The sequence below is a fragment of the Rhipicephalus microplus genome, chromosome 9, assembly GCF_043290135.1.
Source record: "Rhipicephalus microplus isolate Deutch F79 chromosome 9, USDA_Rmic, whole genome shotgun sequence".
In the NCBI taxonomy this organism is placed as follows: Eukaryota; Metazoa; Arthropoda; class Arachnida; order Ixodida; family Ixodidae; genus Rhipicephalus; species Rhipicephalus microplus.
Window position 1 is genome coordinate 20,102,281 of NC_134708.1, and position 13,652 is coordinate 20,115,932.

Below are 13,652 nucleotides of genomic sequence, written 5' to 3' on the forward strand. Positions count from 1 at the left end.
TTGTGCCGCACTACTGGTTAAAAGTGCTGTTACTTCCACCCCATCTACTGGAGTTAAGCAAAACGTCAAGTCATGTGAAAGCCAAGTAGAGACGCCCTTGACTGTATTTAAAACGTGTGATCCAGTGCCTACATATGCGCGGTGGCCAGTGAACCATTGTGCAGCGCAAACAGTCTGTTTTTACTAGCAGACGCTGCCTGTGTCGGCCTTGTGAAGCGAGAGAGAGGAAGGATGGGGAGAGCAACAGATGGCATGAGACACGAGCATGCGGCACGAGACGGCATGACGCGAGCATTCGCAGTGGGCGTGTAGACGACACCACTGATGCCGGAATTGCAAGTAGGTACGACTATAAAATGCTCTGCGTTTAAAAAAACAAAACACAGGAGAGCTGAAGTTTTTAGCCCAAAAAGAAACACTCGTAGCATCACAAGGAGGTGACCATCGACAGCTTTGCCACCATCTACACTCGCAACTTCGTCATAGCGAAGTTGTGTCTTACACGAAAAGAGCATAGTTACATTTAAAAACCTCGTTACGCATGTATATCTGTAACATTGTATCAATGGCAACACTATTGTTCATCTACATCACTATATAACAGGCAATTCTTCATTTCTATAGCTGTTACAAGGAGGTTAAACTATGTGCCAGAATAAATAAAGAGAAATATTATGACAGCTTCACATTATTGTCAAGCCTGAAACAAGAGTGCAGCTGCGTGGCCTTCCATCTTTTTTTTTCTTCTTTCTCTCTACATTGTACATTTTTTGTATGTTTCTTTTTATTTCTCTATTTCTGTTGATTTTTCTTTCTTTCGCTTACTGCTCCTTTGTCCTCTCTCTCTGCACCTTATTTTATGTTTTCTCCATACGTTTATTTTTCTATATCTTCCTCTCTCTCCCTATGTGTTTCTCTGTATTTCAATCTTTCTTGCCGTCTCAGTTTGTCAAGGGTTCACTTTCTATTGACACTTGCACCTGCTGCACGTTGTAGCGGGGCATGTGCAATTACTGTGGCGCATAACCACTTGACGAGTTTTCTGGTTTTTCTTCACTGTTAAACAGATCACATTTGAAATTAATAAGTCATCAGATCCGTGAGGGCTTCTATATTTCTTTTACTATGTGTAATGAAGTACTAGTAGTGGGTCATGCAAAGCTCGGCAGTCACATCGTCAGCGCTAAGCCCGAGAGGTCCTCGCTGGCTAGGCTTACACTCCTGTGGTGTTATACTTGTCGGGCTATCTCAGTTCTTTATTATATACGTGAAATCGTAACACCAAATGTGTTCAGATGGAGATACAGTGCCAGCGTTGTTGATATACTGTAACGTTTGTTTTGTTTATTGTGTTTAATGTTTTAAACAGGCTCGGTGTATAAAAGACATTGTAGTGGAGGGCTCTGGATAATTTCCACCACCCTTCTCACGGCTTTCTTCAGAGCACTGAAATCACACAACAGATGGTTGACCAGCATTTTTCCACCGTCAAAATGCAACCACTAACGCCAGGAGTTATCAACATTACTATTTGTTTTTTGGAGAACACAGCAAAGTGGTAGACACGCTTGTGCTTTAAAAACTAAAAGTGCACAAAAAAAACTTGAATGAAGGGGAACATTTACACTCCACTGAAAACAACATCACTACAACAGCGACACTGGCAACAACGAGTGGGCAGAGAAAATAGTACAAAATATTTTGTCTGGCTAAGGAAGACTCTTTTTCCTCATCAATACTGAAACATTGATTACACTAAACTTTTCTATAAAAAAAGAATACTGAATGAGCATTATCTCTTCTTTATTGCTCTTACGAAAACAAAATAACAAAACAAAATAAGAGACATTGATTTTTTTTTAGTTGATGTGATGCAAAACTGTGTACTGCAAGTTGCTAACCAATTTCAATGAGCAATCCTCAAATGTCATCTGACCAAATACGTAAGTATTTTTTAAGATTAGTTTCTTGACACAGTCATTATAGCAAGCATTATAACACTCATTCGGTGCATAGTGGCAAAAGCCGCCTTTGTGTGATAGAAAGCCATGCCTGGGGTACAATGACAATTAATTCAACAAAAATTATTGACATGAAAAACCGTGGATGCAGAGGCTCTTGATTAATTTATGATTGTATACTGCATTCAAGGATGACAGTGCAGCGCAATTACACCTGCGACACATATAGCGTTTCACCGTTGTGCGCATCTTTACCACTCGGAAACCATACAATAAAGCGAGATCGCTCGGAAGCATAAAATAAAGCATGATGAGTTTAGGCTAATTATTATAAATAAATTAACAAGAGCCTGACCTGTCCTTCCAAGAATTGTGGTGGCAGGTGGTGAGATGGTTGCATAAATGGAAGGAACACATGCATGCAGCTCATTACCCAATTAGATATGCCTTGCAAGAAAAAGAAAAAAGGCAGCAATTCAAACAGTCTATAGTAGGAAGAATATATGAAATCCCACAAGCAGTCTATTCCACAGCCATGGTGTCATGCCGTCTTGAGTTGGTAATGCAAATGAAAAAAAAATAGATCCTTGCCTACGTGAACTTATCGACAAAATTACAGACAAGGTTTAGCACTGTGCCAAATTCTTGATGTGGTCTGTCCAATATTTTCGCTTGTAACAATATTTTGCCACATTGTCGGCGAAAGTTTGGATGTTGACAATTACCGCACCTCATCAATGAACATCTGAGGGACAACAATGGTTTCTCCGACAGAAATTTATGCCAAATTTTATATTTATGGCAACCCATGGGCGCTGTGCTACAGCCAACACGATCGTGCCAGTAACATCTCCAAGGTTCTTACATAAAACTGGGATCTATAATCATCTTCATGACACCACGCTCTGCTTTGGAAAACTAGCAAGAAAAATTCCAACTAAACCACCAATTCACAGACTTTTGACGCCCAAGAGTGCCGATTGTGGACAGCTGTAGACAACTTCCACAATGCCGTGCTCACAGCATGTCGAGGCTCGCCATGGCTTTTTGTAGATTTCTAACCGGAAAAACAAGCAGGTAGAAAGCAGCTGCTTTCGGGGGGGGGGGACACAAATAAAACCAGGCCTCGCAAGGAGGCAACAATTTCAAAACCACCTAAAGCGCCGTGGCCACTAGAGTTCCGAGCCGCATCCGTCAGTCGGGGCTGTTCATGTAGTCGTCATCGGAGTCTTCTGATAAGTCGCAGACGCGCCTGTTGTTGTTGCTGTCTTTGAGGGAGGCCAACTCCTGGCCCAACAAGTTCTCCTGGTCCTTAACGAGCTTCTGCGACTGAACGGGCACGAGCCTCGACGCAGAGGGCAGGGGTCGGGGTACCACGGCGGGCAGGTCGAACGGGACGCCCCGGCGCCGGTAGAACAGCATGTACGCCGACGCCGTCACGACGCGCTGGTCCGACACATCGGCAACGTGGCTGTCGTCAAACAGCCGCCAGCCTGTTGGAAGACAGGAAAAAAAGGTGTCTCCGTAAGTGAGCTCGTTAGCTAGCAGAATTTGCTTTCTCTGAAAACTCAATGAAATGTTCAGTGAAGTCCTAGCAATGAGCCTGCATTAAGAAACCCTAAGAGAAATTTGGGATGATGACAGTATTTATAATACAAATCAAAATATTACTACAGATAATTGAATCTCGTTAGAGCTAACCTCAGATTACGATTTTTTTAGATTAACGACTCTTTCAAAAATCTGCCTCCAAATGTCCATTGATTTAACGTAAAAATATTTCGCCACTACAAATTTCAGAATACCGAATATTTCAGAATACCGAATATTTCAGAATACCGTTTTTACTCGCGTAATCCCCGCACTCGCATAATTCTCGCACCCCCCACATCCCCCAACAAGTATACGATTTCTTTTTTTTCTCCAGTAATTATCGCACCCCCGAAAACTGCTGCAATAATGTCATCTCCTCCTTCCAGCCATTGATGATGATAGCGTGTGCCATCTCTTAAGCATCAAGCGTACTATTATTGCACTGAGATTCAATCCAATCCAAGCCAAGCCAAAGTGGCAAGTGCGCGTTGCAGGGTGTTTTGTAGATTGTGTCGGTAATCTTGTCACGTTATGGGGCGATACTTGAAGCTACACGGTTGCTTTCAAGTTGAAAGTGATAGATCATGCACTAAACAACGGCAACAGGGCCGCCGGTAGGCTCTCCGGAGTCTACGAGTTTTGTGTTCGAAACTGGTGACGGCAGCTGAAAGCCACCAAGACGCCGGGGGCCTGCCGTGTGCCTAAAACTGGGATTGAAGGTAAACATTATTTCTTCATAAGGGAAACTGCAGACGATTCTGTTAGACAGCCATCAGCCCAATACTGACGTCCTATGCTTACCTTTTGAGGGCTCCTGTTAAGCGATGAACGCTACCGTTACGCCCGCAACGCCCACAAGCTTTGCGTATGGTATTCTAATTCTCGACTACTTGCTTGCACTTTTTGTGTCTCAAATAAATTTTGCCTTGTACTGAACCTGTGCTTTTATTGTTGAGGTAAGCTTTAATGAGTACTTCTCAAAGGTTGCTGTTAGTTGCTAGTGTAAAAATCCCGATTTGCGGCCTCTTCATTTTCTTTTTCTCTCTGTACTTATTGGTGGAAAGTTTTCTCCCCACAATTCTCGCACCCCCCAACTTTGCGTCGCTTTTCCGCTAGAAAAGGTGCGAGGATTATGCGAGTAAATACAGTAATGTACACAATTTTATTCCTCTTATACCTACACACTACTTCAAAATAAGGAATAGCAATTTTAAAAAGTTATTTGCAGCTTTAAAAATAATGCTCAGCTCCGCACCTGCCACTATCATCATCATCAAAATTCCCCCATCTTTTTTATCTGTCCGCCCTACTCAAATGTGCATAAGCCCTATCGCCATCGTTATCGCCTGGTATTTGTTTTTTGCCCCAAAGGCATTGCTTTCGTTAGGCAGCTTTACCTGTGCAGGAACCAAAGTGCTTTGCGGTACATGCACTGCAGTGCTTTGCAGTGCATAAGAAGGTACTTTGCAGTGTGTAAGAAGGATGCCCACACCTAAAAGTTCGTATTTCAGAATTTAAGCTGCCCACATCTGGATAGGTCGCGCTCTTCCTAAAATAAATGCACACTGGTGCCGCAATATTTCGTGTTTGCTTTTTCTCACTTATTTCAGCATAACACGATCACAAATGTATACACAAAACAGGTAGGTGACTTACATGTTCATGTTTGCGATTTTTGCACAAATTTTTAATACTTTAACTGCAATGACTTTTCAAAATAACAAATAATTTTTAGCGGTCCTTTGAGATTCGTTGTATCAAGATTTCACTGTATATGCAGTTTTATGAGCCAAAACTGCACGATACATAATTATGAGGCACATTGTAGTAAACGGATTCAGATTAGTCCATTCAGGTCCTGCACAGTGAGAGTCTACCCTGTTCGTTTTAACAATTGAAATGCTAGAATGTTCGCCCATGCCCAGATAAAATGCTCACCGATCTCGCTCAGACGCGTGTCGACGGGGTTGGTGCAGCGTGCAAACGCGGTGTAGTGGCCGCCCAGCATGCCGCCGTGATGGTTGGTGACGGCGAAAAGGTCGTATATGGGAGGTTGCCCGTGGCTGGTGCCCGGGCCGCAGTAGTAAGGACTCATGTCGAGGCCACTGAGGAGGAGAAGCAACGATTCGGCGAAGTTAGCGATGCAAGAAAGCATGGAACAGTTGAAGCCACTCAGGCTGTCTGAAAGTACAGACTTCCAAATACAATCAAACCTCGATATAACAAATTCGGATGCCACGAATTATCAGCTATAATGACAGAAGTGACCAATCAGTGTTACAAATGACTGTTTGTAACAAACTATTAAATACTATAGCTACGTATTTTCATGGAAGATGTGGGTGTTATGAGGTTTGAGTGCAATATTAACTCAGATAATGCCCTAAAAGGTTGTATTAAAAAATATTAGCAGTTCTATGCACCAATACCACAACACTATATTGGGGCACACCACAGAGTGGGGCGGCATAAATTTCAACCATCCGGTGTTCTCTCACGTGCACTGACATTGAGGTGAAATGCCTTCAGCATTTCACCTCAATCAAACTGCAACCACTGTGGATGGGACCACATGAGTGACTTTCAGGTCAGCAGCTGCACTGCGCCACTGCGGCGGACATGTGGTTGCACCTAAGAAATACGCGACTGTAACAGTAATAATGCCGACGCATGTGCTTGTTTATTTCTCGCAGTGACCACGCCTCACCAGCTGAAATGGCTGCACGTTATTGTTTGTTTGCAGGCAGCACACCCGTGCATTCAGTGCCTGTGAGCTGTCGCTTATTGACCAGCCAGCACCCATGCAGCCGCAGCTCATGTCACACAACAATAAGGGCCGCTCGAGCTGCGCGATCAGGTGTGGGTCGAGTTCTGAGGTTGGGTGGTAAGAGCACCTTGGCATGCTTCGAACTGTTGCTCGTTTCTAGAAAAAAATGGGCCAAATACTTTCGGGGCACACAATTTTGAACGGGCGAATGTGCCACGCATTGCCATAGCGCTAGCGAACAAAAAACCATATGCACAGAGTTTCACGTCAGGGTCAAAGCTCGTTAGTTTGGATTTAGTGAGACCAGAAAAAATGTTCAAATTACTTATCAAAAGCACCAAGAAAACAATAAACAAATTACTATAATATAAACATAGATTTAGCGTTCCTGGTGAGTACGTGGATGCTGTGTTTTTGCATAAAGTGAAAAAGACACAGTTTTCGTCGTCCTGTGACCTTGTTCGCAATGCTACCGTGACGCAAGACCTTTGTGTATTAATTAGCCCACAACGTGCCCTGCATCCCTTCCTTATTACATACTACCACTATGCGACGATACTATTTTTCTCCGGCAAACAACACATTTGCCACAGCTGCTCAAGGTTCGCTCGCCAAGAGCGCAATTGTGGATGGCGACTGCACCTTTTAGAACGCTCGCGGCTAACGAAGTGTCATACGTCCTGGTGGTGAATGCAAATAGGCATGAAGGGTTCTGGCATTCCTGTCATTACCGTGTAGTTGGTGATGATGACGACGGCACTGCGAACTGCACTGACTCGTTTCGGTTGGCCGCAAACGCCTTTTTTGCTCTCTTCTGCCGCACATTCGTGGCACTTAGAGCTCAGTGAACTGCTGGGACTGTTTGAATTATTGGGATTACGACCAAATACGACCGAAACAAAGAGAGGCTGACATCATCAAACAATGTATATGCAAGCCGCCACTGAACAATTCATCCGAATTATTCAATTTTTCAGATTCACTAGCAAAACATTAACAAGCTTTTACTGTAATACACTAGAGAAAAATCTGGTACTACCTAGAGCCTATGGGAGCAACGATGCAAAGCGGTTCACCTGTACAGAAATGATGGATATTACATGAATTTGCGTAAGCTTCACCCTTTACGCTCCGAGTGGCTCCACCTGCTGTGCAGCAACATTGTCACAAGATGAGATTCAGCGAAAACTTGGCAGTACCACTTTGACGACCCTGACTCTTTAAGGATAACCGATTCAAATCGGGTCACAAGGTTCCAAAACGAAAGCCAAGACGGAACAATAAGCAAAATCGCAAGCGTGTCCGAGGCCACGGGCGTGAACAGTAGGCAAACACATCGTTCACATGGCAGCCGAGCGATTGCAGAGCCACAGCTCCCTCAAGTAAATATCTTACGAAACTCCATGACCGTACGCTCCCCTAAAATCATAACACTGATAATCCTAATAATCATAATAATAATCGATGCAACAAGATGATGACAAGACCAAACAGCACCAGCACTGACTACTAACAAGTGCGCTTATTTTTGTTGCACAAGTATAGTATATGCATTGTAGAAAGCAGCAAGAAAGAAGGATATATTAGAGCAGCAACAATAAATGAGCCTGTTGATAGCACTGCTGCTGTTTAGCCTTTCTCGTCATCTTATTGCACTGTTTTATTGCACGTCTTATTGCACAGGCTCAATGTCACATTCCTCAAAAGATGTTGCTCATATTCTGAGCCTGGCATAAACACCTCAAGTGCTTGGAGGGGTGCACTCACTAGACGGGGAAGTCGACCATCTTGTCGATCTTGTCGCGGAAGATGGAGCGGGTGAAGGAGAAGCGCTTGAGCTGGATGACGAGCACAACGGGAAGCCGCCACAACGAGAACTCCTTGGTGGCCTGGCGGTGCTCACGGCAGCCCGGGCAGTACCAGGCCTCCTGCGGATCCAGCACCTCGGGCTCCGTAAACAGCCGCAAGCACTGGTCCAGCGTGATGCCGTCCTCCTCTGCGGAACATGAACAGCGAACGTGTTACTTGACACCCGGAAACCAGTGCTTAAAGGAGCCCTGCAACTCTTTTCCAAGTAATTATCAAATAACTTTATTATTAAAGGGAATCATAGCCTCACGAATCGGTTGCCACAAAAATGTTTACAATTCGACATGTGCGAGTGGAGTTTTGCACGTTACAAGTGCTTCTTTTTTTCTTTCGTACCTCAACCACGCTTAAAGCTACCCGTCAAGGTTGTGATAATTAGGCGAGAAGCTACACCCATTTATGAGCACACGGAGCGCACATCATGACAGTGAGCGCTTTCTTTAACCTTTTCTTTTTCTCTCTCTCCATTTTTTTTTATTCAAACACCCGGCTTAGTTTTAGTGTGAACACAAGTGAGCGTGTTAGCACGTGGTGACATCCCACAGCAGCTGCAGTAACTACGCACCTCACGATGCTCGAATCGGCCAATGGCCATGGGCTTCGTGTTTTGGCGTGGTCATTAGGGTGTGTGGCATTATTTGTTGAGAGAAGAGAGAGAGAGATTTCCAGCTGACTTTGAGAATTATCCATGAATTCCCCACCGCTTGCTATGCTACCATGTTTTGCCGACATGTTCTCAGGAGCCTCGACTACCAATCGGCAGTGTTTCCTGACCAGGGTGGAAAAGTTTTGCAGGGCCCCCGTAATGCATGCATACATGCACATATATACCAATATACATATCAGCAGCTGGTGTCGTGTGCATGTGTGCGAGTGTGTCAAAGGGTGTATCCATATGATTTTGTATTGCTGATCTCCGTAAACGGAGGGTCAAGGCCCCCTAGTTTTTGTTGAAGACAATTTGTTTTCATTAAATGCTTAGCAGGTGGAGTGTGCGGAACAGCTATGTTTGTTTTCAGTTCAAAGTGACAGATTTTCTTAAAATTTATCCTTCAGTTACCTTTATTTGCTTTTTGATAACCCAAGAATTATCGACAATCATTGTGAAAGGTACGACGCCCTCAGATGAAGATTTTGCTTCCCACATTATTAAAATTTAAGTTAGTCTCTCAGGTGCAATAGTTTAATCAGGAAATCCAGAACCTGATGTTACGAGAACACTTTTAACATTTACATGTACTATAACTGAACAGGAGCATTCAAGTTACACATGAGCTAAAGCTTTCTTGCATTTTGCGCAGAATAGTGCAACAATTATACAGAGAAGTGGTTAACCACTACATTTACGCAATTTTTATGTAACGTGCTATACTTGCTGTTTGTTGTGCGTAATGAACCTTGTTATTTAGCATTACAGAGAGCACTCATAACAAACATGCAATAGAGACCTGAGCTCATCGAACGCGAAGATCCCCTAGTCTATTTGCATTAGACAAATGAATGCATGTTAATGCATGACACTTAACGACAGTGCCAGTGCTGTAGCACTTAATACAACACAGGTAATGCAGAGAAAAAGATACAAACTCACCGTAAATAGACATGTTGCGGTCATCCTCGGGCATTGCATACTCCTGCAACATGCAAAGGCTAGAGTAAACACTCTGAAACATAAAGGACGTCAATTGCTGTTGCATTCTACAGCTCACAAGAATAATATAAAAATGGCTATTTGGGTGTGGTTGTCGAAATGCGTTTTCAAAGAGTTTCCCGCGTAAACAGAGAAGTACTGAAGGAGAGGAGACAAAGCGAACAATGGGAGGCATCTCTCTTCGCCTCCCGTTTTTCACTGTGCTTTAGCACCTACCTGCTTGTGTAAGAGGGGGTGTGGGAAGGTTATACAAGCAGGTGAGTGCTCAAGCAAAGGCAACAAACAGATAGCGGCAAGGTGCAAAGATTGCTCATATTCGACGACAGTCATACATATGGTGCGGATATGCACGCATCACAACACAGATAACACAAACACCCCAAGGTCACGGGAGTCCCTCATGCGTGCCTCCGAGCCAGAAGACCAACGCCGGCTCATCCAGCGCACGATTGAGGCTGCGGTATCCCAAGGGATCCCCGCCCATAGAGCTGCCTAAATATACACTAGAGGGAACTCTGGCGCTAGTGTCTATGGCGGCTGCAACGCGCGGCGCTTCAGCGAGCATGAGAATGATGGGTAGTACACAGATTTGTCTAACCTCCGTACTTCTGGCTCCGTGCGTGTTCCAGTGGCTTGGAGCTGTTTTCTCACAAAACAAAAATCAGCAAATGCTCAGCGGTTGCGCTTCACCACCGTATTCTATTAAGCTTACCTTTTTCAAATCGGGTCACGAAGTTCAAAAGGGTTCGTTCTTTCCTTCGAAACAAAATTAAAACACAGCAATAAACGATGCCACAGGTACGATGCGCCTCCACCAAGCACGAAGACTAGGCAAATCCGTGTACTACCCATCATTCCCATGGTGGCCGAGCGATTGCAGCGCCAGAGTACCCCCTTTAGGTAATGTTAGGAAACTCTATGTCCCCGCACACCTCCTCTGAAATAGCGCAGCCAGCCTGTACTGGTCCCCTCTATATTTTAAAAACTTTTTTTTTATGGGAGAAATAAAAATACCACCATTACTACCTGCTTGCTGCAAACTAAGAATAACAAGCTTGCAGTGGAAGCATAGAAAAAGTAAGTGGAAGCATGGAAAAAGTAACGTTCACTGATTGTTTCTGGGCCCCAGGCCTCCCAGTTGATCGCTTACCACTTCTTTGGACTCGACGAGCACGTAGTTACCCTGACGCTGGTCATTCTTCCAGTCCATCGCCAAGCGGATCACTCCACTGAAGTCCAACGGCTCATTCCCTAATTGGAGAGCAAGCAGAAAAAAAAAGGCACACACTCACTCCGTCAGATTATTTCCTCACTTACTCACTCGCCAAGCTCACTTCCAAGAAAGTCGTTACGTAGTGCTCACCTTCGTCTTCAAGGACGAAGTCTGTCTTACATTCAGTGTTCTCAGAGCTCACACTGGTGACGGTGAACATGGCTCCGCTGCTGTCTCCAGCACCCTGGCTCACAGAGTCGGCCTGTGCAGTTCAGGTCACGACTACTCGTGAAGCAGCTCTGGTAACATGACTCTTATGGTAAAACGGGCACTAAAACATTCCCTGATGACTACTATACTGCGTAACGCGAATCAGGTGTTTTAATTTCGCGACAAGTTGGGCAGATGCACGTGCACCGAGGCAATGCGGCACAGCATCAGTGGGAGTATAGAATGTGCTCAGCTTTCATGTCAACGTAACCAGGTGAACCTGGCGTGGCCAACTTCTGCCACCACTGGCTGACGCGAATGTGGCGGCAGACTACAACCGGCCCTCAACAAAAGTCCGCTCAGGGTTTCACACGCGATGCCTCCCTTCGGTGACCCGCAGTCTTTTTCTCCCAAACCTCGCAGGTCAACCCACTTTCTCTTGCTCGTGCGCGGAGGGAAGGAATTGCCCTGTCACAAGAAGTGCAAGCAGGCACAAGCAATGGCAGGTCCTAACACAGCAGCTCTCTCTGTGCATAAAACCATTAGTGTATACAGTGAAAACTCAATGTAATGAAGCCAGCAAAATCTGCAATCTACTTCGTCGTGTCACTGAAAATTCGTTAAATTAAAATTCCACCTTTCGAGCAAGGTGTAGTCATGAATAGCTTTTCCTTTTGAACGAGAAGAGCTGGAAGAATGGTTGAATAACACGGCTGTATAAAAACTAACTTCAATAAAAGAAAATTCTTTTTTCTTGAACTTAAGGTGTAGCGAATGCGGCGTGATGCTGTGCCAGTGAAGAATTCCTGTTCACCAGCGGCGGAATATCGCACGTGACTCTGCAATAAATGCAGGCCTAATGCTGTGAAGTAATATAGTAGTACTACTGCTTGCAAAAAAATAAATAAATAAAACATGCACAACTCAATTGCATAACCACCCCCAGCAGAAGTTTGAGTTTATAACCTCCGTCTTCCTCCCAGGCAGCACTGAAACTGAAGTTGTGAAGAGTAAAATAATTTCTTATAAGGGAAGTCCATTACACCCGGTAGATTCTCGGTAAACAATAACCTCTTAAACAGAGGTGATGTTTAAATGGAACAACTGCATCTGATATGATTTAATTTGTCGTTGTATTTTGCAACCCTCTTCACTTCTCAGTAAATGAACCTCCGGTTAAATGAAACATATTTCCTTGGTCCCTCCAGGTACCATTTAGTGATAATCTACTGTATTGAAGTTCAATATACTAAGGTAATGTGCCCAATTTGCTAGCTTTTCGTAAATCTGAACTAATACCCACGTCCCTAACGTCGCATTTTGGTTGTAGAAGTGACCGAAATTTCAGGTGACCACTCACGTGAATCTCAACCTCCTGGTTGTTAACTTCAGCCACCTCATTGGTGCAGGCAGCCGTGGCAGCTTCTAGCGTACGCTTGCTGGACTCCACGGGTGGTTGGAAAACATTTACAGAATGCCTGAACAAAAAAATATGAGAAAAAAAAGGTGAAGGTGATCAATCCTTGCTACACAGAGTAGTGGAACTGCATATAAGCAATGGTAAGAAACATGACTGAAAACCTCTATTATAAAAACTCGAGCGAACCTCTGCATCTAAGTGCCTGACGTACTACTTTTCTAAAAGACAGGGAGGGCACGCAAGAAAGAAGACAGCAGAGGCACCAGAAACGGCATTTGTGGTGCCTTCATTTCTTTCTAGTGTCTGTGTTTGCATGTCATCTTCTAGAATGAATTCTTGCAAACTAGCTCAACTACCTGTTATTCCAAATACTAGTACTTTTCTCTCTCTCTTTCTATCTATCGCATTGCTGCTTCACTCACCCACGTTTGGAATTGGACCTTCTTCAACGTACTTAGCACTGCAACACCTGAGTTTCTGAAGGTAACGACTGTCATGAATGGATTCATATTCAAGCAACGACGAAAAGTGGCAACGTGAAACGAGAAGTGACCTTAATTCACCGTCAGATATGCTACAAATGGCCGAATTAGAGCTATTATATGAAAAAAGAAAACAGGCATGCTTAGATTTCTTCGGTTTATTTTGATGAGCTCAGAATAAACTCTGACTCTGACGCAAGAACTAATTTATATAAACATTCATTCTTCCCCCGAACAATCCCAGAGTGGAATTCATTACTACTTTCTTACCCTTTGCTACGCAGAAAGTTTCTATTTTTTCGTGTTTTCTTGTATGTTTATGTACATCCTCTCCTGCTTGGACTATACTGCCTGCAGTATCGTACAAAATAACTAAAATAAAGAAACAAAATACAAGAACCGGTCGATTGCTGACAAGCTTATCATCGAAACATCGTAAATTATTGGAAAACGGCACATAAAAATATGTACGCAGCCAGCGGACCA

At 44.0% G+C, this 13,652-nt stretch overlaps 1 protein-coding gene across 1 annotated transcript in view; it reads right to left on the reverse strand.

The window, feature by feature from the left end:
* Positions 1–2,819: 2,819 nt before the first annotated feature.
* LOC119163570 (ubiquitin carboxyl-terminal hydrolase 19) overlaps positions 2,820–13,652 on the reverse strand; it is a 46,578-nt gene continuing 35,745 nt past the window's right edge. The window contains exons 19-25 of the mRNA XM_037415590.2: positions 12,625–12,742; positions 11,205–11,316; positions 10,992–11,092; positions 9,782–9,824; positions 8,089–8,317; positions 5,493–5,659; positions 2,820–3,454 (exon numbers count right to left, since the gene is read on the reverse strand). Coding sequence (XP_037271487.2) covers positions 3,156–3,454; positions 5,493–5,659; positions 8,089–8,317; positions 9,782–9,824; positions 10,992–11,092; positions 11,205–11,316; positions 12,625–12,742 — 1,069 coding nt within the window. The 3' untranslated portion in view covers positions 2,820–3,155. The remainder of the gene's footprint in view (positions 3,455–5,492; positions 5,660–8,088; positions 8,318–9,781; positions 9,825–10,991; positions 11,093–11,204; positions 11,317–12,624; positions 12,743–13,652) is intronic.